The following is a 25,027-nucleotide window of genomic DNA, read 5'->3' as shown; positions in this document are numbered from 1 at the left end:
CCCCAACCTTACTTACAGATCTGGGCTGTCCTGAGAATCTCCGGTTGTAATCATTAACGTCTTGAAGCACTTGTGCTGCATCCTGCTGATCTTCACCAAAGAGTGGTAAAAACAATGTTACCTGTGCACAACAGCAAGAAGTCACTTCATGCCTGACAGTTCTTACGAATATGAAATTGCAAATTCATAAATGAAACAATAGTAATTCAGTGCTAAACCTCATTCTTTAAGTACAATTCATTACTGTAGACCAAACTTGGTACAACTTTAGATATATATGGCCTTGTTTCTAAGTATTAATCTAAAAGCCAGTATTTAATATTTGCCCTGTATTTACTTAGATACAGCTCCCAAGTCTTTAAAAATTAACACTTTAAGATACTATAAAAAGGATATAGAAAGCTATTTTCAAGAATATTTTACTAAGGACAAAGTACAAGAACTCAGTCTTTGAAGTAGATCAGAGGTAAAGTTTTCAAAATTGCATAAGTGACTTAGGAACTCAAGTCCCATTTTCAGAGGTGACTTAGGCATTTAGATGCTTGGGGGTTTTAAAACTTTCATCCCCAAAATCAGACAAATGCTTCTGTCATCATTACTGATGATCTTGCATTGAAGCATAAAAGCAGCGAAGTTTGAGCTCGTATATCCACTTAACAGCACAGTGGCTGAGCGCCTTCACCAACCCTGTTCCTCCGAAGTGCACCAGCCTAGGGGGAGTCCGCTGCCACCTGCTTCGTGATCATGGCAATGCTCAGAGTGAGTCTCCAAGCCCTATCTCATTAAGGTTCCCCTTGACTGGAAAGCTGGTGGCGACAATGGGAAGCTTTGAGGGTAAGGTGATTAAACTGGAGAAAAAATTGGCAGGACAAGAAAAAAGGATAGTCTTGGCTTTTGCAATAGTAATGAATGGAGGATTCTCCTCCTACAGAAAAATATAGTTTGGGGAATTAATTCTGCTACAAATATCTAAAACTACACAATATAACATACATACGCATGTGTACATTTTATCTATATACAGAAAACTATTGTAATTTTACCCATATGTGGTGATGATATTCATGTGATAAACTGCAGAACCTTATGCTAAAGTGTATCACATTGCTTTGCAATTTTTCATCTTTGAAACCTTACCTTGTACTCTGCCACTAATCCATCGAGCAGTTGGAAACACCTACCTCCCCTCCTTTTTTTAAAACAGCAACTTGCCAAAGGACAGTTTGCTCCCCCCATCCCCAAATGAAATCCTCCTTCCACTGCATAGGCTGAGCAACACTCAGTCCCAGATCAATGACAGGCTTAAGGGCCAGTGCCAGTCCTCAAATCCTCCCAGCAGGCCAATAATGTCACTCATGCCACCCAAAACCCACCCCCCAAAACTCTGCCCCCAACCTGCCTAAGGCTCTGGGAGTTTGGGCTGGAGAGGAGGTCTGGACTGAGAACTGGTTAAAAGACATGGAACAAAGGGTAGGAATAAATGGTTAATTCTCAGAATGGAGAGGGGTAACTAGTGGTGTTCCAAGGGTCAGTCCTAGGACCAATCCTATTCAACTTATTCATAAATGATCTGGAGAAAGAGGTAAACAGTGAGGTGGCAAAGTTTGCAGATGATACTAAACTGCTCAAGATAGTTAAGACAAAGCAGACTGTGAAGAACTTCAAAAAGATCTCACAAAAGTAAGTGATTGGGCAACAAAATGGCAAATGAAATTTAATGTGGATAAGTGTAAAGTAATGCACATTGGGAAAAATAACCCCAACTATACATACAATATGATGGGGGCTAATTTAGCTACAACTAATCAGGAAAGAGATCTTGGAGTCATCATGGATAGTTCTCTGAAGACATCCACGAAGTGTGCAGCGGCCATTAAAAAAGCAAACAGGATGTTAGGAAAACAACAAGGATTCCGGTGGCACCTTAAAGACTAACAGATTTATTCAGGCATAAGATTTCGGGATAAAAAACCTCACTTCTTCAGATGCATGGAGTGAAAATTACAGATGCAGGCATTATATAATGACACATGAAGAGAAAGGAGTTACCTCACAAGTGGAGAACCAGTGTTGACAGGGCCAATTCGATCAGGGTGGATGTAGTCCACTCCCAATAATAGATGAGGTGGTGTCAATTCCAGGAGAGACAAAGCTGCTTCTGTAATGAGCCAGCCACTCCCAGTCCCTATTCAAGCCCAAATTAATGGTGTTAAATTTGCAAATGAATTTTAGTTTGGCTGTTTCTCTTTGAAGTCTGTTTCTGAAGTTTTTTTTGTTCAAGTATGGCTACTTTTAAATCTGTTATAGAATGTCCAGGGAGATTGAAGTGTTCTCCTGCTGGCTTTTGTACGTTACCATTCCTGATGTCCGATTTGTGTCCGTTTATTCTTTTTTGTAAAGACTGTCCAGTTTGGCCAATGTACATGGCAGAGGGGCATGGCTGGCACATGATGGCATATATCACATTAGTAGACGTGCAGGTGAATGAGCCCTTGATAGTGTGGCTGATGTGGTTGAGTCTCTCTGGGGCACCTGGCATTGGCCACTGTCAGTAGCCACTGGATGGACCTTTTATCTGACCCAGTATGGCCATTCTTATGCTCTTATGGGGTAGGGGATTGGGGTGCAGGCTCTGGGAGGGAGTTTGGGTGCAGAAAGGGTGAGAGGTGGGGCTCTGGGAGGGAGTTTGGGTGGGGGATGGGGTCTGGGGTGCAGGCTCTGGGAGGGAGTTTGGGTGCTGGGTGCAGGCTCTGGGCTGGGGCAGGAGGAGGAGGTGGTTTGCAGGCTCTGGGAGGGAGTTTGGGGGCAGGGTGTGTGTGTGGGAAGGGGGTGCAGCTTCTGGAAGGGAGTTTGGGTGTTGGGGGTGTATGTAGGGGGGTGCAGACTCTGGGAGGGAGTTTGGGGTAGGAGGGGGTATGTGAGGAAGGGGTGCAGGCTCTGGGAGGGAGTTTGGGGGTGGGAGGGGGTATAGGGAAGGGGTGCAGGCTTTGGGGTGGGGGTGTGTGGAGTTTGGGGTGGGAGGTCAGAGGGTGGGACAGGATGGGGAGCCTCCGTGCGCTGCTGCCCCCAGGCACCGTCCCCGCAGCTTCCCATTAGCCATAGGGGCACTTGGGGTGGGGGCAGCACGTGGAGGCACAGCCCCACCCCGCCCCGGGGGCTGCAGGGGCTGTGTAGACACGTGGAGTGAGAAGGCAGATAACGGTCAGCTCTGCTGCACTGCTGGGTCCCAGGCTTTAAATCACCTGGGGGGCGGAGGAGCTCCCGGGGGTGGCAGGTGGGGCCAAGGGAGAGACCCAGCCCCAAAACTGCTGGAGCCCTGCAGGCCACATTGGGGAGGTTTGCGGGCCACAAATGGCCCACGGGCCGTGAGTTTCAGATCCCTGCTTAAGATGAAATAGATCATCACTTTCCATGGCTAGATATGGGTGCTTTAGTCCATTGGAAAGAGAAGTGTACAGGATAATCCTGGCCCTTTGAGCTATAAAAGAGGATGCCTGGGGAAGAAAGATCTGGTGAGACAGTTCTCTGCAGCCCTCCCTGGAACAAGGGAGGAATTATCAGGGAGCCAGTGGAGGGGTTAGCCAGTGCCAGGAGGCTGAAAAGGGTGGAGACCTGGGAAGACTGGCTGACTGACCTTCCTGAGATGAAGGGCCAGAGCCAGGAGACTGATTATGGTTCTGGGAGAAGGCTGAAGGCAGAAGAGCAGCAAGAGGGGTTAGCTGGCTGGTAACCCCAAGTCAGAGCCAGGGCTAGAGGTGCCTGAAGGCCAGGGAACAGCAGAAGGAGTTGCCTCTAAGCCAGAGTGCCATAGCCAAGGGCCAGAGAGGGCTGATGGTGGGGGAGCGCCAGAGAAGCTTATCTACTGTCATCTCCAGAGGTGGAGAGCTGGACCCACAGGAAGTGTGAGATGGCCAGCAGGAGTGAGGGATGCTCTCCTGATAAAGACCATCTCTCAGCAGTCAGGCTGTGAGGGTTCCCACTGGGAAGAGCAGGGTTGCACTCCAGCTGGAAAGGCAGGAGTGGCTGTTCAGAGACAAAACAGGACAGTGTCTGGATATGGCTGAAGGTGCCGTGGTGTGGTACATGGGGCATCAGGAGATGAGATGTCGGGTGATCGTAATGATTATGTGCACTGGGAATAATGAATGGATTTTATTTTGCACATGGTTTAATAAATCAATCAATCCCAAGGAGGGGTGTTATTGAGAGAGAAGAGCCTTAGAAGTGAAGTTATTTCGTTACCTGAGAGGGGAAACTGAGGCAGGGCACACATGCCATGGCTTGCATGGGGGGTGGGCACTCTAGGTGGAGCTGCTCTATGATAAGGAGATTCCCAGGTTTTGTGACGTAATGTAATACTTGCTACTAGCCCTGGAAGGGCTCAGGATACTGGATCTTAAAACAGTCAAATGGGAAATCATTTTTAGGGCACTGTTAGAGGTTTTTAAAAACAAATCTGTTAAAATCTTCCTGTCCTGGCCTCGTACTCAGGAAACTTGGGGATTCAATTCCTGCCCTGCCACAGACCTCCTATGTGACCTTCAGCAAGCCTGTCTGTGCTTTAGCTCCCCACATGTGAAGTGAGGATCTCATCACTTCCCAAACACAGGGGTGAGGATAAATACCTCAGTATTTGGGAAGCACTGAAACACTAATAAGATAAATAATTGGACTCTATGGTAATGGAAGCATTTTGGCTTTACAGGTGAAGGAATACAACAAATACTCAAAATAATACTTGAAAACTTCTCTAAAATATTTCTGACAATTTTTGTGAAAAGTATGCACCCTAAACAGAATACATAGTGAAACGCTGTAAAGATTTTACTGGCACTGGTTTGGGATGACCCATATAACTCACTCGTAGCTCATGAGTAGTGCAGCCATCTCAAACTCAGGATGTTAAAAAATACCACAGCATCATGTCTGTAATAATGAAAGGCCCTGAACTTTTAAACACTTTATATGCCTAACTTTAAATATGCAATATAACCCTAACCATTTAAAATCATGAGTCAGACCATCCAAAAATCGTGAGATTTAAGAGAAAAAAAAGCATTAGATTTGTGTTACTTTTTTAAAATTTGCTTTCTTGTTTTTGAGCCTTTGGAGGAAGCACTTGCCACCAAAAATATAAGTGATCATTTCATGTTCAAAATTCAAACTTAAAGCACATGCAGAAATGCAGACCTCCCCGCTGGTTGCTCAGAAAGACACTCTGCTAACCCTTTCCAATCTCTTGGGTGGTGGTGTGGATGTGTGTCTAGCTGACAGAAGACTTTCACTTCCCCCCTACCTTATTGCTATCCTGTCTGTCTCTCCTCCGTTCCCCTTATAGCTATTCTGTCTCCTCGCCCCCACACCTCCTTCCTGGTCTCCCTCTCACTTCCCTACTAAGACTCTTGTCCCACTCACATTCTCCCTCCACACTCCCCACCACCAGTTCTTCTGTCCCTCACTTGCCTGCCTATATTCCTCCCCTTCCCCTTATAGAGTCTTACCATTCATACTTTCCCTCTCTGCCATCCCTTACTTAGTTTTAGAGATAAAACTGAGAGTGCGTGTTTTCAGAATCCAGGCCTAAATTTAGAATCAGAACTATTGGGTCTTTGATGATATAAAGTGTTACCGTTTGTCTGCAGATTGGGCAACGGATAGCACCGAGCCACGAGCCATACCTCCAGTACGCAATAATGCAGGCACCTAATGGAGGTAAATATCAAAAGCTGTAATGATTTAAATTTTAGATTGTTAGACATTTTTTATTTAAAACAATTTCAGCAAGAAAAACGGTAATATAATATTAAAATATTAGGCTCAAGTATTTTAGGCATAACTGGCTGTTTTTATATATTATTAACTTCAGAAACTAAAACCAAATGTATCCAAATTAAATTAATAAATTCTGATCCAATTCAATTTCAACATTAACTTCAATAGCAGGGTGGACAAACAAATAAAAAAAATTGAGTTTATATTTTAAAAATAAACCTGTTTAAAATTAAATTTGAAACTGACAACTCCAAACTTTTAAAAATCATTTAAAACAAACATAAAAATAATATTAAGCAGTACGTTTGCTGCCACTTTTTGAAGAAAGTAAAGCCACAGAACTGTGGAAGTCACTGGCTAAGCCGCGTGGGCGAAGTGCCGACGGGCCAGCTATTTTAAGCCGACCCTTGAGCTCCGCTCCGGTGCTCTCCCGGAAGCTGTAGCAGTGCTTTAATGTGGCTGTGTAGTCGCGGCCCTGTCGCTGGGAGACAGCTCTCCCAGTACTGTAAAAACCACCTCCACGAGGGGAGTAGCTCCCAGTGCTGGTGCACTGTCTACACTGTCACTTTAAATCGCTGAAACTTGCATCGCTCGGGGGGGTGTTTTTTCACACCCCTGAGAGAGAAAGTTTCAGCACTGTAAAGCAGCAGTGTAGACAAGGCCTTAGTGTAAAGGCTATGGTTAACTGAAAATCAAAATGTTTTATTATCAGGGGGTAGCCGTTGTTAGTCTGTATCCACAAAAACAATGAGTCCGGTGGCACCTTAAAGAGTAATAGATTTATTTGGGCATAAGCTTTCATGGGTAAAAAAACCACTTCTTCAGATGCATGGAGTGAAAATTACAGATGCAGGCATTATTATACTGACACGTGAAGAGAAGGGAGTTACCTCACAAGTTTTAATAGCTAACAACCAATGAAAATCAACTTTTCTTTAGGAAAATAACTAAAAAGTACAAATGCAGAACACAATTAGTATAGACAGTAAAGGTTTTCAGCTTATTGATTTGAATTATGATTAAACAGGGTCATTGAAATTGCACTGACTTAAATCAATCCATCCTGGTCAAGAGCATATCTCTTAATTGAGAAGTCAAAAAGCTTCTGCACCATTGTAACTGGAAAATGATTAGTTTTAAAAGCCTTTAACAAGATAAAGTTTAGCTGGGAAAACTACAGTTTACAAAACTGTCACCTCAGCTCCTCGTTTTATTTTAAAAAATGTTTTCAGTTAATTCTGTTTTTCCCAAGTTTAGAAACTTTAAGGATACAGAGTCAAATATATTTGCAGACGAGTGGAAATTTTGATTTCAAACCTGGTAGCAAAGAAAAAAATACTTTAGAATGTAATTTTAGACACTGCTTGTCATTGTTTTTGCTGATATAGACTAACATGGCTACTGCTCTGAAACCTATTACCAGATACTTTCTCAAGAAGTTATACATAAAGTTATTTGTTTTTAATAGTGTTATTCTACAAAAAAAACAGTTTTTCTCTTCAGATCAAGTTAAGGATATTTTAGGAATGGTTACTCACCCTGTATAGTAACTGTGGTTCTTCAAGACGTGTCCCCCTATGGTGCTCCACTGGAGGTGCACTAGTGCACCCTGTGCCTTTGATCAGAGATTTCTCATAGCAGTGTCTGTTTGGCCCGCGCATGTGTGCTACTCAGCCCCGTGCCCTGTGCCATTGTTACATAGCACTGGGTGGGTGAACCGCCCTCAGTTCCTTCTCTACCACCAAGCGCCACAGCAGAGAACTCCAAAGTAGAGGGGAAGGAGGGCTGGTACTGGAGCACTTATAAGGATACAAATCTTGAAGAACCTCAGTTACTGCATACTGAGAATAATCATTTTTTCTTCTTCCAATAGTGTCCCTATGGGTGCTCCACTCTAGGTGACTGCCAAGCAGTTCCCTCTAAGGCAGCGTTGGGCGGGGGGCTTCACAGTCAAATTTAGCACAGAAGAAAGTACAGCTGAGCCAAACAATATTAGAAGCAGAGTTGTAAGTTACTGTGTAGTGTTCGGCAAATATATGTATAGACACCCAAGTAGCAGCCTTACATATTTCAATAATGGGCACATTTTTGAGGAATGCTGCAGAGATGGAAATGGACCTTGAGTGAGTACCTATGTTCAAAGTGTTTGAATATTACAAGATTTGTAGCAAGAATTACTGCAGCCAGATAGCTACTTAGAAAGTCTTTGACTACAAACTGAAGACTGTTTTGATCGATCTGCAAGTGAGACAAACAATTTGAGGGTCTTTCTGAAGGGTTTAGTCCTAACCAGACAGAAGGCCTGATATCAAGGGTGTGCAACAATGCTTCTTGATTATCTAGGTGAGGTTCAGGGTGGAAAACTGGCAGGTGAATGGATTGGTTAATATGGAACTTGGAAGAAACTTTAGGTAAAAATTTTGGATGGGGTCACAGCATGACATTGTCTTTAAAAAAATACTGTGAAAGGGGGGGAATGTCATAAGGGCCCCTATTTCCCAAACCCATTGCGCTGATGTGATGGCTTTCAGGAATGCCACTTTCCTTGATAAATGGAGCTGTGAGCAGGTAGCCATCAGTTCAAACAGTGGTCTTGCAAGGCATTTAAGGACCAGGTGGAGGTCCCAAACAGGAGCAGGGTGTTTGACTGGCAGATAGAGATTTCCTAGTCCCCGGATGAACCTTGCTGTCATGGGATGGGGAAAAATGGAATAACCCTGTATTGGAGAGTGGAAAGCCATGATGGCGACCAGATGGGCTCTAATAGAGCTCAGCAATAGTTCCAAACTTTTTAGTGTTAGGATCTAGTCCAATAAATCTAGCAGCGATGAGGTCATTGGTGGAATATGTCTATGGTCACACCAAGAAAGAAACCTTGTCCATTTCTGAAAGTATGTGTAGCAGGCAGACTCTTCCCTGCAGTGTTATAGAATTCTTTTTACTTCCTCTGAGCAGGTTGCCTCTAGTCCCATGAACCATGGGCCAACCATGCTTTGAGACGAAGGACTGCAAGACGGGGTAAAGGATCATCCTGCCTTCCTGGGAGAGGAGATGAGGAGCAGCATGGAGAGTGATCGGAGAGCAAATGCCAGCTGTATCAGGCTAGGAAAACATGTTCGTCTAGGACAGGCTGGAACTATTAGGATGACTCTGGTTTTGTCTTTTTTTTTTTTTACTTTGAGGAGAACTAGCAGAATTAGTGAGAATACGTACAAGAGAGTCAACGATCAATGAAGGTGAAAAATGCCTAAAGAGATCTGTGACCCAGTTTGCCTCTTGAGCACCGCAAGCCAGCTGATTGCTGCAGGCAGGAGGCAGCGGAAGCCTGCGCGCTGAGTCATCGCTCCTCCCCCTCCCTCCTGAACACCGCAAGCCAGCTGATCACTGTGGGCAGGAGGCGGGGGGGAGGAGAGGGAAGGCGCTGATACGTGGGGTGTGCTGGTGGGTGGGAGGCACTGGGGGGGCGCGGGGCGTAGGGGAGCTGATGGGGGGCTGCCGGCTGTGGACAAAGCAGGCAGCCAAACGACATTATAGCAAAGCATTGCACAACTTTAAACGGAGCATGTTCTGTAATTGAGCAGGGATGTAAGATTGAAAACGTTAAGCGAGAGGGCATTAAGTGGGGAGTTACTGTACTGGCTGCCATGTGCCCTAACAACTGAAAACAGTTCTTGATCAGGGGGCTTGATCAGTATGGGGGCTGAGTTGAATTGTACTGGCTTTTTTGGAAAGGGACACAAACCTATCCAGAGGAATGTAGACTCTTGCTGCTACTGAATCAAGATAAGCTCCTATAAATTTTAAGTTTTGCACAGTGGTCAAAATGGATTTTTGAACGTTCAATTGCAGGCCCGACTTGAAGAGATCTATAACCTCAGAAGTCGGGGCAGATGACAAGCCGAAAAGGAGCACCTGGTACAGAAGGGCTTCGTTCACAGACAAAGCTATGTGGGCAGATGAGGGCGAACGAAGGATACCAAGCACCATATGATGAGGTTCTTTAACTTCCTCGAGTTAATTTCAAGGAGTCAGCAATTCTCTTGACCAGATCCTAGAACTGCTTAAATTATCCACCAAGGAAGGAGGATGACAAACGATAGCTTCATCCGGACAGGAAGAGGAGATATTGGCCACAGGAGAGACTTCATCATCGGATCGAGCTTCCTGCTCCTCAAAGGCTTCTTCTTGAGGGTCAGGTCTCCTAGAGGGAGCAGGCGATGCAGGTTGCCTCTCTGCAACGGGTGGTGCTTGATGTCTTGGAATATTGTTGATGATAGGCTGCCCAAGGGTCCCAATGTGGTGGTGCATGAGGCATAGACAGCACCCATGGGTGCTCATACCAAAAAGATGGTGCTTGCAATCTTGTGCCACGAGTGGTTATAGGCTCATCAGAGACCACTGGAAAGGGGCCTCTACAAAAGCGAGGGGAGAGCCCTGAACTGATATTTGGGACACCAAGACAAAGTCTTCATCAGAATCCTCATCCTCAAACCCACTCTGGAATGGTGGAGTGCCTGAAGACATCTGAGGTGAAACTGTTGGTATCGGGCAAACTTCAGGCAATCTCGATGTCCTCGGTACCAAAAGAACATAGGACCCGAGCAACAGAGAATCGGGCATCTCAGATGCAGCCAGGTCCTGGGGAAAATGGAAGTCCTGCAGCACCAAGCATGCTGTCGGTACCAAGCCTGTAATCTGCACTGAGGTGATGGTGGCTGAGGCTGCTGACAGTACCATAGGTCTTGGGCACTCTGAGAGAAGTGTGGTTGGAGCCCGAATGGGCTTCTTTGATTCCAATAAAGCAGAGGAAGAGCTCTTCTTGCCACCTTGGTATGCTGATGGTACCAATGATTTCTCCAGGCCCAAGGCTTTGCTGTCTTTTGGTCTAGTGGTGCCCTGGGTACTTGAGGAACCAGAAGCCTTGTGGGTACGTGACTGGAGAGCAGATGGTGGTGAAGTGGCTGAAGACACCAACCACCTCAGCTTTTTACCTGGTGAGCCTCAGACATGGTCCTTGGAGGACTTATGAGATGGGTCTTGTGTCTTCCTCATAGATGCCCTGGAGGAGTGTGGCTCAGACAGAGAGGAGGCAATAGAATTGCTGGGAGACTCGTGGACTGGGGGTCTCCTGGGCATGGGTCAGAAGTTGGGCATCGAGAGCTTTCCGTCATGAGGAGATGAAGTTTTCTCTCTCTTTTTTCTGGCTCTGAATTTCAGTTCCAGGCAGAACTTCCACTTCTGGGTGATGAGTAATTCCACTAGGCAACAGATACAGTGGGAGTGCCCATCGCTTACTGGGATTGCCTCCTGGCACAACAGACCATGTCTGAAACTGGGAGAACCAGACTCAAGCTCCCAGTGCACAAGAACTACCTTATCTACTAACCAATATCTATCTAAATATATAAGAATATTTTTTTTGACTAGGAAGCTAAAGCTACTACAACTTACTAACTAATTACACTATTGCTAAGAACTATTACAAATAGCTACTAGAATAAGAAATGAAGACAAAGTTGAGGAACCTCAATGGGGACAACTGCCAGAGCTCCGTCTCAGGCTGAAGCGGTTGAGAAGGAACTGAGGGCAGTTCGCCTGTGCAGTGTTATACAACAAGGACACAAGGTGACTAGCACGCATGCACAGGCCGAATAGACACAGTTATGAGAAATCTCTGATCAAAGGCTCGGGGGGGTGCTAGTGCACCTACGGCGGAGCACCCATAGGGACACTCCTCGAAGAAGAATCCATAGGTTCTGAGGCTATTCAGAAGAGATGGTGAGTGACAAACTTTTACTTCTAAAGCATGTCAAATAAAATCTCAATCACAATTTCTTTCTAGAAGGTTTCTAATAAACTAAGGTAAACAAGACAACTTCATGCACTACACTGTTACCCAAGAACCTCAGTTTACAAATATTCTTCAGAAATAAGTCACTGGGAGAGTAATTTTCATTAACTTTTGGAGTACTACATATGAGTTGGGTTACCCTTCCCCATTGCCTCTTTCCTTCTGCCTCTCCATAACTAAACAAGACCCGTGACAAATCAGGCATGAGTTTGCAACATGTTAAGGAGGAAAAGTGTAATATGTCTGTGCTATATACGTATATGTACGCAAAGGCCTCAAAGAGGATGGCAGTAGCCCCTCTCTAGGGGTATGTCTACAAGCTGTGCTGCTGTAGCATGGACACTACAGCAACGGAAGGGGCTGTCACTGTAATAAATCCATCTCTTCAAGAGGCGGTAGCTAGGTTGACAGCTAGGTTGCATCTATCATTGAGGGAGGCCGACCTCACTACATTGCACAGAGCATGACATTTTTCACACTCATGAACAAGGTAGCTAGTTTGACCTACATTTCAGGTGCAGACAAGCCCTACGTGGCTCTGATAAGAACACAGCTGGAATAATGTACTTAAACTCGACTACTTCTACTCGAAACCAAGTCTTAGGGCTTGTCTACATGGACACTAAGTTTGCAGCAAGCTGAAGTGTAAATCTACCCTGTACTAGCGTGCTGCACACTAAGTATCTGTCTGGCCGCTGCTGCCATGCACTAACAATTCCCTAGTGTTTCCGATCTACCCTGCTCTGAAACAGGGGTAGATCAATGTGGACTAGACTAGGGAACTGTTAGGGCACGGCAGTAGTGACCAGACGGACACTACGTGACACACTAATGAGGGGTAAATTAACTCCCCAGCTTGCTGTGGACTAAGGGCTGGTCTACACTTAAAACTTACGTTGACCTTGATACGCTGCTCAGGGCTGTGAAAAATTTCACATAGGGTTGCCAGATGTCCAGTATTTGACTGGAACACCCGATTAAAAAGGGCCCCTGGTGGCTCCGGTCAGCCCTGTTAAAAGTCCAGTTGGCAGGCTCCTTACCCAGCTCCTGGAAAGCTGCAACATGTTCCTCCAGCTCCTAGGTGCAGGGAAAGCCACGTGGGCTCCGTACTCTCCCCCTCCCTGTGCACCATCTCTGCAGCTCCCACTGGCTGGGAACCATGGCCAATGGGAACTGCAGGGGCAGCAACTCCGCATCAGGGGCTTTGAAATGATGAAGGAAGGGGAGGTTCTGTCCTCAGAGAGGTGTGATCTGCTCTGATCATCTCAATGGGATGTTAACTCTCTAACCTAGTGGTGATAATGGTAGTTTAAATGTCAGAATTTTTAATTTTCTCTGCTGATCATTTTTACTTACCACAGAAAAGATGTCCACAGTTTGTTTCAATGGGAAACGTAGCCTGCTGTAAACAGACTGGACAGGACATGTCAGTATAGAAACGATGTCTATCACTAGCAGATGCATCCTGTTGGGACAAAAAAGAGATACAAATTGTTCAGGAATTAACTTCAATTTAGAAGACTACTTGAGTTTTAAAAAACCCAGGATATATTCTCCACTTGCTAGAAGTCAGACACAGATGACTCAAACTTAAAACTAAATAAGAGCAGAAATAGAATAATATTTAAATAGAAAAATTAATTCAGTAAGCAGGTGCTTGTGTAACAAGCACATTATTTTCTTCCATCTGTTCTATATAGCATACACTTCAATCTAATTAAGGACAATGAAAATAAAACCTTACGATCCTATATTTAACAAACAGAACCCTTTAGTTTAGGTGCACTGAAGTGAGAGTGATGCTCAAAAACTAGCTTCCAATTCACTACTCACAAAAGCCTGTCTATACTAGGCAAGAGGCAATGCATCAGCATTAGCTATAAGAAGAAATTTTGGCCTGGGCCCTATTGTAGAAGGGGCCTGTGTACCTCTTCATGACAAGCTCAGACAGTGGACAGTTAACTTTGAAGCTGAACAATTCCAGCATGTTGATGACTGCTTGGCTAATCCTTGGATTCCTTCCATTGTTCTAGCACAGGCATTGCAGCCTAGAATCTCCTGTCCCCATATGTGCCAGGGAAGGGGCCAATGCCTTTAGCTGGCCTGAGTGGCTCATTACCCCAGCTCACTGGCCTTGGCTGCTGTGCTATTTTCTAGGAAGCTTAGCTTGTTAGTCTAAATGCTTCTGGTCCCTGCTCTATAGCTGCCAATTGGACTCCACATTTGAGTTCCTGACCCCCTACTGCCAGGCTCTGTTACTGTGCAGGGAGCACGCACTGTAATCTAACTTACGTTCCCCTGTGGGGAAACTTGGAACTGTCCTGTGCTCAGGGCCGGCTCTAGGTTTTTTGCCGCCCCAAGCTCCGAGAGCGTAAATGCCTAAGCAAACAAGCAAGAAAACATGCAAAAAAAGAATGGCCAGAATGCCGCCTCTGGAATTGTGCCGCCCCAAGCACATGCTTCCTTTGCTGAGCCGGTCCTGCCTGTGATTCTTTAAGGCTCTTCTGAAAGAGATTATGGATTCCAGTTTGAGAAACACGGGGATAGATCTGACAGGCCCTTTCAAATTTATCTATGACCTAAAATTGTAAGGGGATATCATGATATCCATACAAGAAATCTGTCACTTCACCAGTAGCTGAAGTTAGTTTTAGTAAGTCCATCTGCAGCGAATGGAGTTTATGCAATGGACATGAACACATTTTCTTTTTCTAGAATGACCTCTTTCAGAATTTTTTTAAACTTTAGCAGTAAAAGAACAATAGATCTACACCACATATTATTACACAGATGGACATTTCCAACATCTAGTACAGTACCTGGTCTGTTTGAAGCTGCTGCCGAAGTGCCCTCACTAGCTCTTGGTTGTCTGGATGAATGTTCTGGTGCTCATTTCTGTGAGAGGGAAAAAAAGTGAAAGAACAATGACTGCCAGAACACAGAAGAACAAAGTTTTAAAAACAAAGTGATTTAAAAAATAAAACCTGAAACTGAGGGGGAAAAAAATCATTCACTCTCAGTATAACGGATTTTAAAGAAAATTCTAACATAATTAAGGAAACTGCATGATTAATATGTTTCAAAAGGTTTCACTGATATTTTAAGCCATGTGGCACTGAGATCTTTCGCCAAAGGAAAACTTCCTTCTTATGACCAATCATCAAGAATAGCTTTGGCTGAAAATTATCAGTTTTAATAAATGAAATCAAAATCATTATTGTGTAAAAAATCAAGTTGCTTGTAAATATATGTTAGTTAACTCAAAAGTAAGAGTTATAATCTTTCCATTGGAAAGTCCTTTGTTGCTGGAAACATAATTATGACAATTATTTTTTCCTTCGCTGCATGCATATACTCACTTATTATTGTAGAGTTGAAGTATCTTTTTTTTAAAATCTATTTTATTTGCTATCTGAAGGATTATGAAATAACACTCAAGAGAAGAAATGGCAGGCTTTTCCTTTGTTTATGAACACTGATCTTATATAACTTACTCCCAGCATTAAAAACATAAACCTTTGAGGACCCCAGTGGCAACAAGAGTAGCGGTCAGACATGATAAAAAGACAGATTACTGTTTATACTTGTTCATAAGCCGAATTTTTTTTTTTTAAATAAAAAAGGGAAGCACCAGAGAAGGGGGTCAGCTTATGAACGGGTATAGAGAGGAGAGGTGGGACAGAGCCCCTCCCCCCAACAGAGGGAGCAAGGAGAGGCTGCACAGCCAGCAGAGCCAGAAGGGAAGAGGCGGGGCCAGAGTCTCTCCATTTCTGGCCACGCTGCTCTCCCCCCAGCCTCCGAAGCAACTGCAGCTCCGGGGCTGGCAGACTGCAGCCGTGCTGCTCAGCCCCGCCCCCCAGAGCAGGCTGTGGCCACGCCGCGCCACCCAGTCTGGCCCGTTGGAGCAGGCTGCGGCCGTGCTGCCCAGCCTGCCGGAGCAGCTCCAACCAGACCAGAGACATCCTCCCCTGGCCCTCCTCAGATAAGGTGGGAAGGGATGGGACAGGGAGAGTGTGGGGGTCCCAGGCTAGGGTCATGTGGGGGGTTACTCCCTTGACTCCCAGCTTCTTTCCCTCCCCCCCCCCCAAATTTCCCCACCTGTTGCTGTCCCAGCCCATCAGGGTAAGCAGCCGGCGCCAGGACACTGTTTACTTAGGTTTACCTCCGTGCCTGCAGACGCTTGAGGTAAACAAGCCATCACAGCCCACCAGTGGCTTATTCTGATGGCCCAGGAGCCAAAGTTTGCTGACCTCTGAATTATAGGGTCGGCTTATGAACAGGTTATAAAAATTTTCCATTTTTACTTATCCATCTTGGGTGGGGAGGTGTCAGCTTATAAATGAACCAGTTTATGATTGAGTATATACGGTACTTAAAATGAGAATCAGAAGAAAGGGCTGCACTGAGGACTGATGAGAAATGGGTGGAGATAAACATTTATCACTTTTTCCCAGACTTGAGCAGGCCACATGGAAATCTTTCAGTATCAATGTGGTGTCATTAAGCTCAGCTAAAAATCTTCTACAAGAGATAACAGAATTTTCAGTATTATATTGAGTATTGTTGAAGTTCCATTATGAGTCTGTTTTCATTTGCTCCGTATTTTCTAAAACAATTACCTTTTGGGATGAAACTGACATGTTTGGTATTAACTCAAAGGTGAATTTTTTTTTGAAAGTTTGAGCAAAATTCTCTCAGTTGTGGGTGTTTTTTTTTTTTTTTTTTTTTAAAGTTTGGCCATGTTGAAAACCAACACACTTATCCCATTTTAGTAGTGCCTTTGCTTGGTTTTGGAAAAAGATGAAAAATTAAAGCAAACTAAAATCTAAGCAACTGAAATATTGCTAGTGAACATGCTACATAGGAATCTGCTAAGATTTTTAGCTGACACCTTAGTGCACCATCACCCAGCCGAGGGGCCTGGCAGAACTGTTCTCCCTGCACAATGGGCTGGAAGGGACAGGACTATTGTCCTATGATACTCCTGGGGAATTCTGCACCACTGCACAATGCAGAATCTTGCAGAAATTAACATTGTGTGTGCAAAATTACCTTTCCCCCACAGAAATGGGGTTAGCTGCTAGCCGCCACTAGGGGCCACTGAACTTGGCCGAACCTAACTTGCATGTAGAAGACACTGTCGGTGAGAGGAGGGGGAGATAGAGGGTTCCCAGCAGCTGCCGTTCTCAGCATACCTTGAGGGAAGGCAAGTGCAGCGCAGGAAACTCCCTGCAAGCCTGGGACCGAGTATCAAGCTGTTTCTCCCTCTCGATTCCTGGGCTCTGGCAGGGAGGGAGCAGGTGTCTGAGCAAAGGGGGTCCCACGGCTGGGCTCTGGGGGAAGATGGGATGCAGGTATCTGGGCTGGGGAGCCCCTGCAGTTGGGCTCTGGGGAAAAGGGGTTGTGAATGTCTGGCTCCCCGGCTGGGCTCTGGAGGGGGTAGGGGGGGAAAGGGAAAGAGAAACAGGAACTGGGTTGTCAGAGACGTTTCTTTAACACTCTACTCCTGGGGGAATTTGTGTGTGTGTCTGTATTGTTACAGACATACTTGCTGACAGGTATTTTGAAATAAATTATCAAAATAATTGAATCTGGCATGATTATGGAGCTGAATAGGAGCTCCCAGTGTGATTCTTGACAAAAGAGCTAACGTGTTCTGGGACATATAAACAGGGCAACCTTGAGTGGGAGTAGAGATTACTTTACCTCTATATTTGTTACTGGTGTGACTGCTGCTGTAATACTGTGTCCAGTTCTGATGCCAACAATTCAAAAAGGATGTTGGTAAATTAGAGAAGATTCACAGAAGAGTCAAGAGAATGATTAAAGGATTAAAGAACCTGCCTTATTGTGATAGACTCAAAGAGCGCGGTCTAGTTAGGTTAACAAAGAGAAGGTTGAGGGTGACGTGATTACAATCGATAAATATCTACATAGGGAACAAATATTTAATAATGGGCTCTTCAATCCAGCAGAGAACCAATGGCTGGAAGTTGAAGCTAGACAAATTCAGACTGGAAATAAAGCACACATTTTTAACAGCGAGGGTAATTAACCATTAGATCAATTTATTAAGGGTTTTGGTGGATTCTCCATCACTGACCATTTTAAAATCAAGATTGGCTGTTTTTCCTAAATATATGCTGTAGGAATTATTTTGAGGAAGTTCTATGGCCTGTGTTACAGAGGAGGTCAGACTAGATGATCACAATGGTCCCTTCTGGGCTTGGAATCTATGAATTGTTTACAATATAATTATACACCCAATTTTTTTTTTCCAGGAAATACTCATTCTGGAACTCTAATTTTTATTTATATTTCTTTAAAGTGGACATTTCCCCAATGGCGCTACGAACTTTTCCAGTTTTGCATACCTGACTGCAATTTTAGCATCTTATTAGTGTAGTTTTTAGCATTTAATAGCTTATGTATTCTTTCAAAAATAAATGAAAATGCCTTGCAGAGTACTTGCATGCTTGGCAATATACAATAATGTATTGTTTTACAACATCAGATATACATATATAGCCTATTGTCCCTTATACACAAGATGCTCAGTGCATAAGAAAAAGGACATTCACTGCGCAATGTCCACAGAAAATACATCAAGAGCTCCTGAGGAGCCTGCTTTGTTCACAGCATGCCTCATAAGAGCACAGGAAAAAACATGTCTATTATATTGGAATAGACAAGAAATTGTATGTGACTATGTAATTAAAGCCTGTTATAATGTATGCATACAAGGAAGCAGAGTGAAGATTAGATGTGCAATCTTTACTTTTAAATTTCTTGAATTTTGAGTGCTTCACCACACAACAGCTTTAACCTTATTTTGTTTTAAAAAATGCCCATAATCTGGAATGATTCAGTAGCCACCACCAAATGTCATGACTCACAAAACGAAGTGTGGATCTAAATGAGGTAAGAGCTCCTGCTTCATTCAACATGCACTTTCCTCCAATGAAAATGAGAAAATGCTCATATGGAATTTAATTTACCTATATGGTAACACTGTAATCTCCCCTGTTAAAAAGTAAGTCTCCTTGTAGGTTTCACCTCTTTTGGAAACACTGATGTACCTATCAAAGTGAAAAGTGTGCGATAGACTAGACTACTGATGTGCAATGACTAGATAACGAAGATACTGGAAAGCAGGTTAGATAAGCAATGAGGGACAATTAGGTAGTTTCTGATATATTCTAGATTGTTTGGCTCCTTTTAACTTGTTATATGAGCTAAGATTTCACCATCTCAGCTCTGTCTATTGTGACAACAAACTCTCAGCTTTTAAAGACGATGGCAGCAAACTGACTAATTTGTCAAGATTTAGTTCTTATAAAGGCAAAGTGACTTAACAAAAGTGTCATTATAATGATTGAATTAAATAGCTGCAACTCTTGGAAGATTTTAATTTTTTTAAATCTTTTACTGTTAATAGCTTCTTCAACAGCTCAGACTTTGAATTCATGCATTGATTCTGAACTGTGATTTGTTTTTCAATAAAAAGTGGGAAACCACCACATCCCTTAAGTTCAATAGACCCTCCCCTTCACATTCCACTTCACATTCCATTGCTGCCCTCAAGGCCACACTCAAACACACTGTTGCTCCCCATCCTGTACTGCTTCCTACTGTCTGCTGTTCTTCCCTGGCACCCCTCTTTAACAGTCATGAACCACACTCCAAGCTTCCCAGTCTCCTCTTTCTCATTCTATACTTGCCACATGCCTATACCCAGTTTTAAATATTTTAAAATAAAATCTGTAAAACTGGATAGGTGCATGAGACAGAGGTATGGATGAGAAGGAGACTGTGGGGAGGGGAATAGATGCAGGGTATGGCAACATGGAGGGGTATGGTGTTGAGACACATGTGAAAGAATACGAGGCTCATGCTCCTCCTCCCCTCCAGTATTTGGTGGATAAGGAGAGTGGTATCCAAGAGGTTTACAGATTTAGGTGGGGACAATGCTGGAGTCTGGGTAAGGGAGTTGGGTGCCTACTATCCTTCAAGCTCAGGAGCTGAATGAGCCAAGGATGCTGCTTAATGAAATGCATCCTAGAATACCCAAGGAGCTGACTGAGGAGATATCTGAGCCATTAGCGATTATCTCTGAAAAATCATGGAAGACGGGAAAGATTCCAGAAAACCGGAAAAGGGCAAATATAGTACCTATCTATAAAAAAGAAAATAAGGACAATAAAGAAATAAGCTTAACTACTGTACCCAGAAAGATAATGGAACAAATAATGAATCCATCAATTTGCAAACATCTAGAAAATAATAAGATAAGTAATAATCAGCATGGATTTGTGAAGAACAAATCGTGTGAAATCAACCTTATAGCGTTCTTTGACAGGGTAACAAGCCTTGTGGCTGGGGGGAAGCGGTAGACATGGTATAACAACTTTAGTAAAGCTTTTGATACTGTCTCACATGACCTTCTCATAAACTAAGGCAATGCTACCCTAGATGGAGCTACTATGAGGTGGGTGCATAACTGGTTGGAAAACCGGTACCAGAGAGTAGTTATCAGTGGTTCACAGTCATGCTGGAATGGCATAATGAGTGGGATCCCGCAGGGATCCATTCTGAGTCCAGTTCTGTTCAATATCTTCACCACTGATTTAGATAATGGCATAGAGAGAACACTTACAAAGTTTGCGGACAATACCAAGCTGGGAGGGGTTGCAAGTGCTTTGGAGGATAGGATTAAAATTCAAAATCATCTGGACAAACTGGAGAAATGGTCTGAAGTAAATAGGAGGAAATTCAATAAGGACAAATGCAAAGTAGTCCAATTAGAAAGGAGCAACCAGTTGCACACATACAAAATGGGAAAAGACTGCCTAGGAAGGAGCACTGCGGAAAAAGATCTGGGGGTCATAGTGGACCACAAGCTAAATATAAGGCAACAGTGTAATGCTGTTGCAAAAAAAAAAAAAAAAAAAAGCAAACGTCATTTTGGGATGTATCAGCAGGAGTGTTGTAAGCAAGACACAAGAAGTAATTCTTCTGCTCTACTCTGCACTGATTAGGCCTCAACTGGAGTATTATGTCCAGTTTTGGGTGCCACATTTCAGGAAAGATGTAGACAAATTGGAGAAAGTCCAGAGAAGAGCAACAAAAATGATTAAAGGTAGAAAACATGACCTATTAGGGAAGATTGAAAAAATTGAGTTTGTTTAGTCTGGAAAAGAGAAGATTGAGAGGGGACATAACAGTTTTCAAATACATAAAAGGTTGTTACAAGGAGGAGGGAGAAAAATTGTTTTTCTTATTTAACCTCTGAGGATAGGACAAGGATAGGCTTAAATTGCCGGAAGGAAGGTTTAGGTTGGACATTGGAAAAACTTCTTAACTGTCAGGGTGGTTAAGCACTGAAATAAATTGCCTAGGGAGGTTGTGGAATCACCATAATTGGAGATTTTTAAGTGCAGGTTAGACAAACACCTGTCAGGGATGGTCTAGATCAGGGGTAGGCAACCTATGTCATACCCTGTGTCATAGGCGGCACGCAAGCTGATTTTCAGTGGCACACTCACTGCCCGGATCCTGGCCACCAGTCTGGGGGGCTCTGCATTTTAGTTTAATTTTAAAATGAAGCTTCTTAAACATTTTAAAAATCTTATTTACCTTACATACAATAGATTAGTTATATATTATAAACTTATAGAAAGAGACCTTCTAAAAACATTAAAATGTATTACTGGCATGCGAAACCTTGAATTAGAGTGAATAAATGAAGACTTGGCATACCACTTCTGAAAGGCTACCGACCCCTCGTCTAGATAATACTTAGTCTTGCCATGAGTCCCTTCCAGTTCTATGATTCACCCTTTAAAGAGTTATGTTGTCTTAAAGACAACCTTAAGCACAAAAGCACTGAATTGCTCTATGTTTCAATCCAGTTCGCTTCTCCAGCAAATAACCATTTAGGACATGAAGGCAGATCCAATGTGTGCGTTCTGTACGTAGCCCTTTGCTCTGTAAAAGGTATCAAGCTGACTAGCTCCCTTACCCAGGCCATCAGCAACCCTCATCGTAGCCATGTATCCCTGAAGCTCCAACTCCAAGAAAACTCTGCCTGCTCCAATATTGCTCATCAAAATCCCTTATTCTATGCATGCCTCCTTATGCTTCCATTCTTCTTTCCTCCTTCATACTCCTATTACCTTCCTTTTTAAAGTTAAAAACATTTCCAAATTAAACTTATCAAAATGTTTAATTTATTAAATATAAACCTTTTAGGTGTTAAACATTTAAATATTTGTTTATATGTAGGATTTCTGATTTTGGATTTTAAACAATAAACACTGAAAAAACACCCAGTAAACACACACAAAATAAATAAATAAAAATGGTGTTTATCCAGTAAACACAGGAAACAGTGACTTGTCTCTAAGGGCTTATCCCGAATGAAGGAGTAAGGAGGACTACGGGGGTGAGACTTTTAAATCACAGTAATGAGCCACACATCAATTGGTCCATGTAGACCCTGCTGGTGCACACTAAATGTTCCCTAGTGCGCTTTAATGCAGTGCTGTTTGAAACAGTACTATGTGAAAGCACACTAAGGAATATTACAAAGAGATTACTAACAGTATATACTCATTAAAAGCAGCAAAGAGTTCTGTGGCACCTTATAGACTAACAGATGTATTGGAGCATGAGCTTTCGTGGGTGAATACCCACTTTGTTGGATGATCATTACAGTATACATAAAAACAAATCCCAGACCCCCCCCCCAATTTTGGACATCTACATAAAACTCAAAAATTGCTAAAAATAAACCCTGAAAAATGAAATTTAAAAAATCCCCAAAACAGAAGCCATATTTATATGTTTATACATTTAATTTCTAAAACTAAAAACTTAAATAGGGCAAGTCACAGAAGAGGCCAAAGGGACTGGGAAAAAGGAAACTGAGGAGACATAGGATGAAGACAAGAGAGTGTCTTTCAGGGGTCTGAGGAGCAAGAGCTAACCTTTGCAGGAGGGACGCAGAGCTAAAATGCACCCTTCTTCTAGAATTCCTTTGATATAGGAGACTGTAGAGTGCCTGTTCTACCCCATGTGCTACTGCAGAACTGCTAAGCCCCACCATCTAGTCTACTCCCTTAGTTCTTTCAGGTTCCTCTAAGGCATGCTCCATAGGTGTCCCTACTTCCAGCTTGGCCCCTCAGACAGCTTCCCTTGCCAGCATGCACATATTTTTATGCAGAATTCAGTGATGGAAATCCAGTGCACGATTAAGTTTATTTAAAATTCTTCTCCTACATTTCCATGGCTGTGAAACATCTGCTATGTTCAAATGTCTACAAACCTGCATAATGGCATGCAATCTGAATCGTAGACTATTAATTTGCTGAAGAATCAATAACAACTTCATTACTTTGAATAGAGCAATTTTGAAAATCGATACATTTTGATTACCTGGCGCACAAAATTCTTTCATCTTAAATGTATAGATACACCTCTACCCCGCTATAACGCGACCCGATATAACACGGGTTCGCATATAGTGCAGTAGCAGCAGGGCTCTGGCAGCGCTTTAAAGGGTCCAGGGCTCCGGCTGCCGCAGGGAGCCCCGGGCCCTTTAAATCACTGCTGGAATCCTGCTGCTGCTACCCCGAGGCTGCGGCAGTGGGACGCGCCGGCAATTTAAAGGGCCTGGGGCTCCTCACAGCGGCTGGAGCCCAGAGCTCTTTAAATCACCGACGGAGCCCTGCCGCCCCTACCCCGATATAACGGGGTTTCAGCTATAATGCAGTACGGATTTTTGGCTCCCCACGACTGCGTTATAGCAGGGTAGAGGTGTATTTTTTTTTCAAAAAAATCTCCTCTTGTCCTATAGTATTTGAAACATATTTGCAAACCAACTATTTACAAACAAATCAGTCAATCCATTCAAAAGTTTAAGGGAATTAAAACTAGGATTTATAACAGAAGTGTATCTGCAACCTTAACTACAGAGTCACTATTAACATCTCTATAAGTAGCAAGTGATTGTGATATTAACTATGCAGGCCATGAATTCAGTAATTTCCATTCTCAGGGAATGTTGGACCATATTCAGTTTGACCAGCTGAAGATCCAGAAAAGAGTTTGGCATCATCCCTGGAAAACTTGTCATTTCATTATGGTTATGGACTAAACATCAAACTGTGTCAAGCAATCTTCAATTAAATAACAAGATATCTAGACTGAGATGTCAACAATTTATTTCAACAGCATGGAACCATAATTACTTTGCACCTTAATGCAACTACTCAATTTAATAGAAAAAGTTAAAACTTCACAGTAATGTTGGAATGCATGTATTGATCAATTCCTATCAACATTGTCTCACCTTAAAAGCATATACACCAGAGCAGCAATGAAAGTGAAACTGAGCACAACAGCCACCAGTACCTGGTCACTTATTCCTTCTATAACCGAATCCTTATCTAGTTTCAAACTCTGAACTTCTGCTTGTTGACTGGCCATTCCAGGTCTAAAACGTAAAAAGAACATATATATAATATATATGCACATATATATACACACACACAACTCTTGAAGCTATATATAATTTATTGGTTGGAATATATACTAAAAAAAACAAAGTGGGAAAAAGAAGTTGAATTTGACCATATATACACAGCTTGTTGTAGGGGGTGGAACTAATATCATTATAATACCAGCAAAAGTTTTAAATGATTGGCTGCTGCCTGAAGTGTTAAAATTAAACAAGATTTTTTTGAATCTGTCAGATATACTACCTGGGGATCATTGATAGGAGACACTGCTTGATTTGACACGTGTTCCAAATACAGCCTATCTACATCGAGTATGCATCCACGGTCTAAAGTGCTAGGGATTCTCAAACTTTTTCATAGTGTAGACCACATTGTAACAGTCTTTTGGACCACCCCCTATCAGGTGGGATTTTCGTAAGCGATAAATGTTAGCCTAACGTTGCTACTATTGAAGTCAATGGGAGTTTTTGAGAAATCCACCCTATAGCATTTACTTACACAAAAGAATATTTAAGAAGTATTAATGGGGGATAGGGGAGAAGATAATCATGCCTCTTACTCTTGCTTTTCATTGTATCTGCCCTTCCTACATGTTCCATTTCCATCTGCTGGAAACAGAGATTTAGCACAGCACACCCAGCCACTTTCCTCAGACAAACAGCAAGTGCTCCTCAGGGCACAGTTTGGAAGCCTCTGGGCTAAGCCTTGAAGGAAAAGATCATTTTCAGATTACTTCTTGTTCTAACCCAGGTGTTGGCAACTTTTCATAAGTGGTGTGCTGAGTCCTCATTTATTCACTCTGATTTAAGGTTTTGCGTGCCAGTAATACATTTTAATGTTTTTAGAAGGTCTCTTTCTAAAAGTCTATAATATAGAACTAAAC

General features: G+C 43.1%; 1 protein-coding gene across 7 annotated transcripts in view; it reads right to left on the bottom strand.

The window, feature by feature from the left end:
• RNF170 (ring finger protein 170) overlaps positions 1-25,027 on the bottom strand; it is a 44,765-nt gene that overhangs the window by 3,445 nt on the left and 16,293 nt on the right. For 4 of the 7 annotated variants that reach the window (XM_039545695.1, XM_039545690.1, XM_039545694.1 and 1 more), the window contains 5 exons: positions 23,976-24,119; positions 14,443-14,518; positions 12,980-13,088; positions 5,630-5,703; positions 17-121 (listed from right to left, as the gene is read on the bottom strand). In XM_039545695.1, the coding sequence (XP_039401629.1) occupies positions 17-121; positions 5,630-5,703; positions 12,980-13,088; positions 14,443-14,518; positions 23,976-24,112 (501 nt within the window). In that variant the 5' untranslated portion in view covers positions 24,113-24,119. The remainder of the gene's footprint in view (positions 1-16; positions 122-5,629; positions 5,704-12,979; positions 13,089-14,442; positions 14,519-23,975; positions 24,120-25,027) is intronic. The other 3 variants (XM_039545697.1, XM_039545691.1, XM_039545693.1) reach the window with 2 other exon arrangements.

This window comes from Mauremys reevesii, linkage group 6, assembly GCF_016161935.1.
Source record: "Mauremys reevesii isolate NIE-2019 linkage group 6, ASM1616193v1, whole genome shotgun sequence".
In the NCBI taxonomy this organism is placed as follows: domain Eukaryota; kingdom Metazoa; phylum Chordata; order Testudines; family Geoemydidae; genus Mauremys; species Mauremys reevesii.
This window is presented reverse-complemented; position numbering and strand designations above follow the sequence as displayed.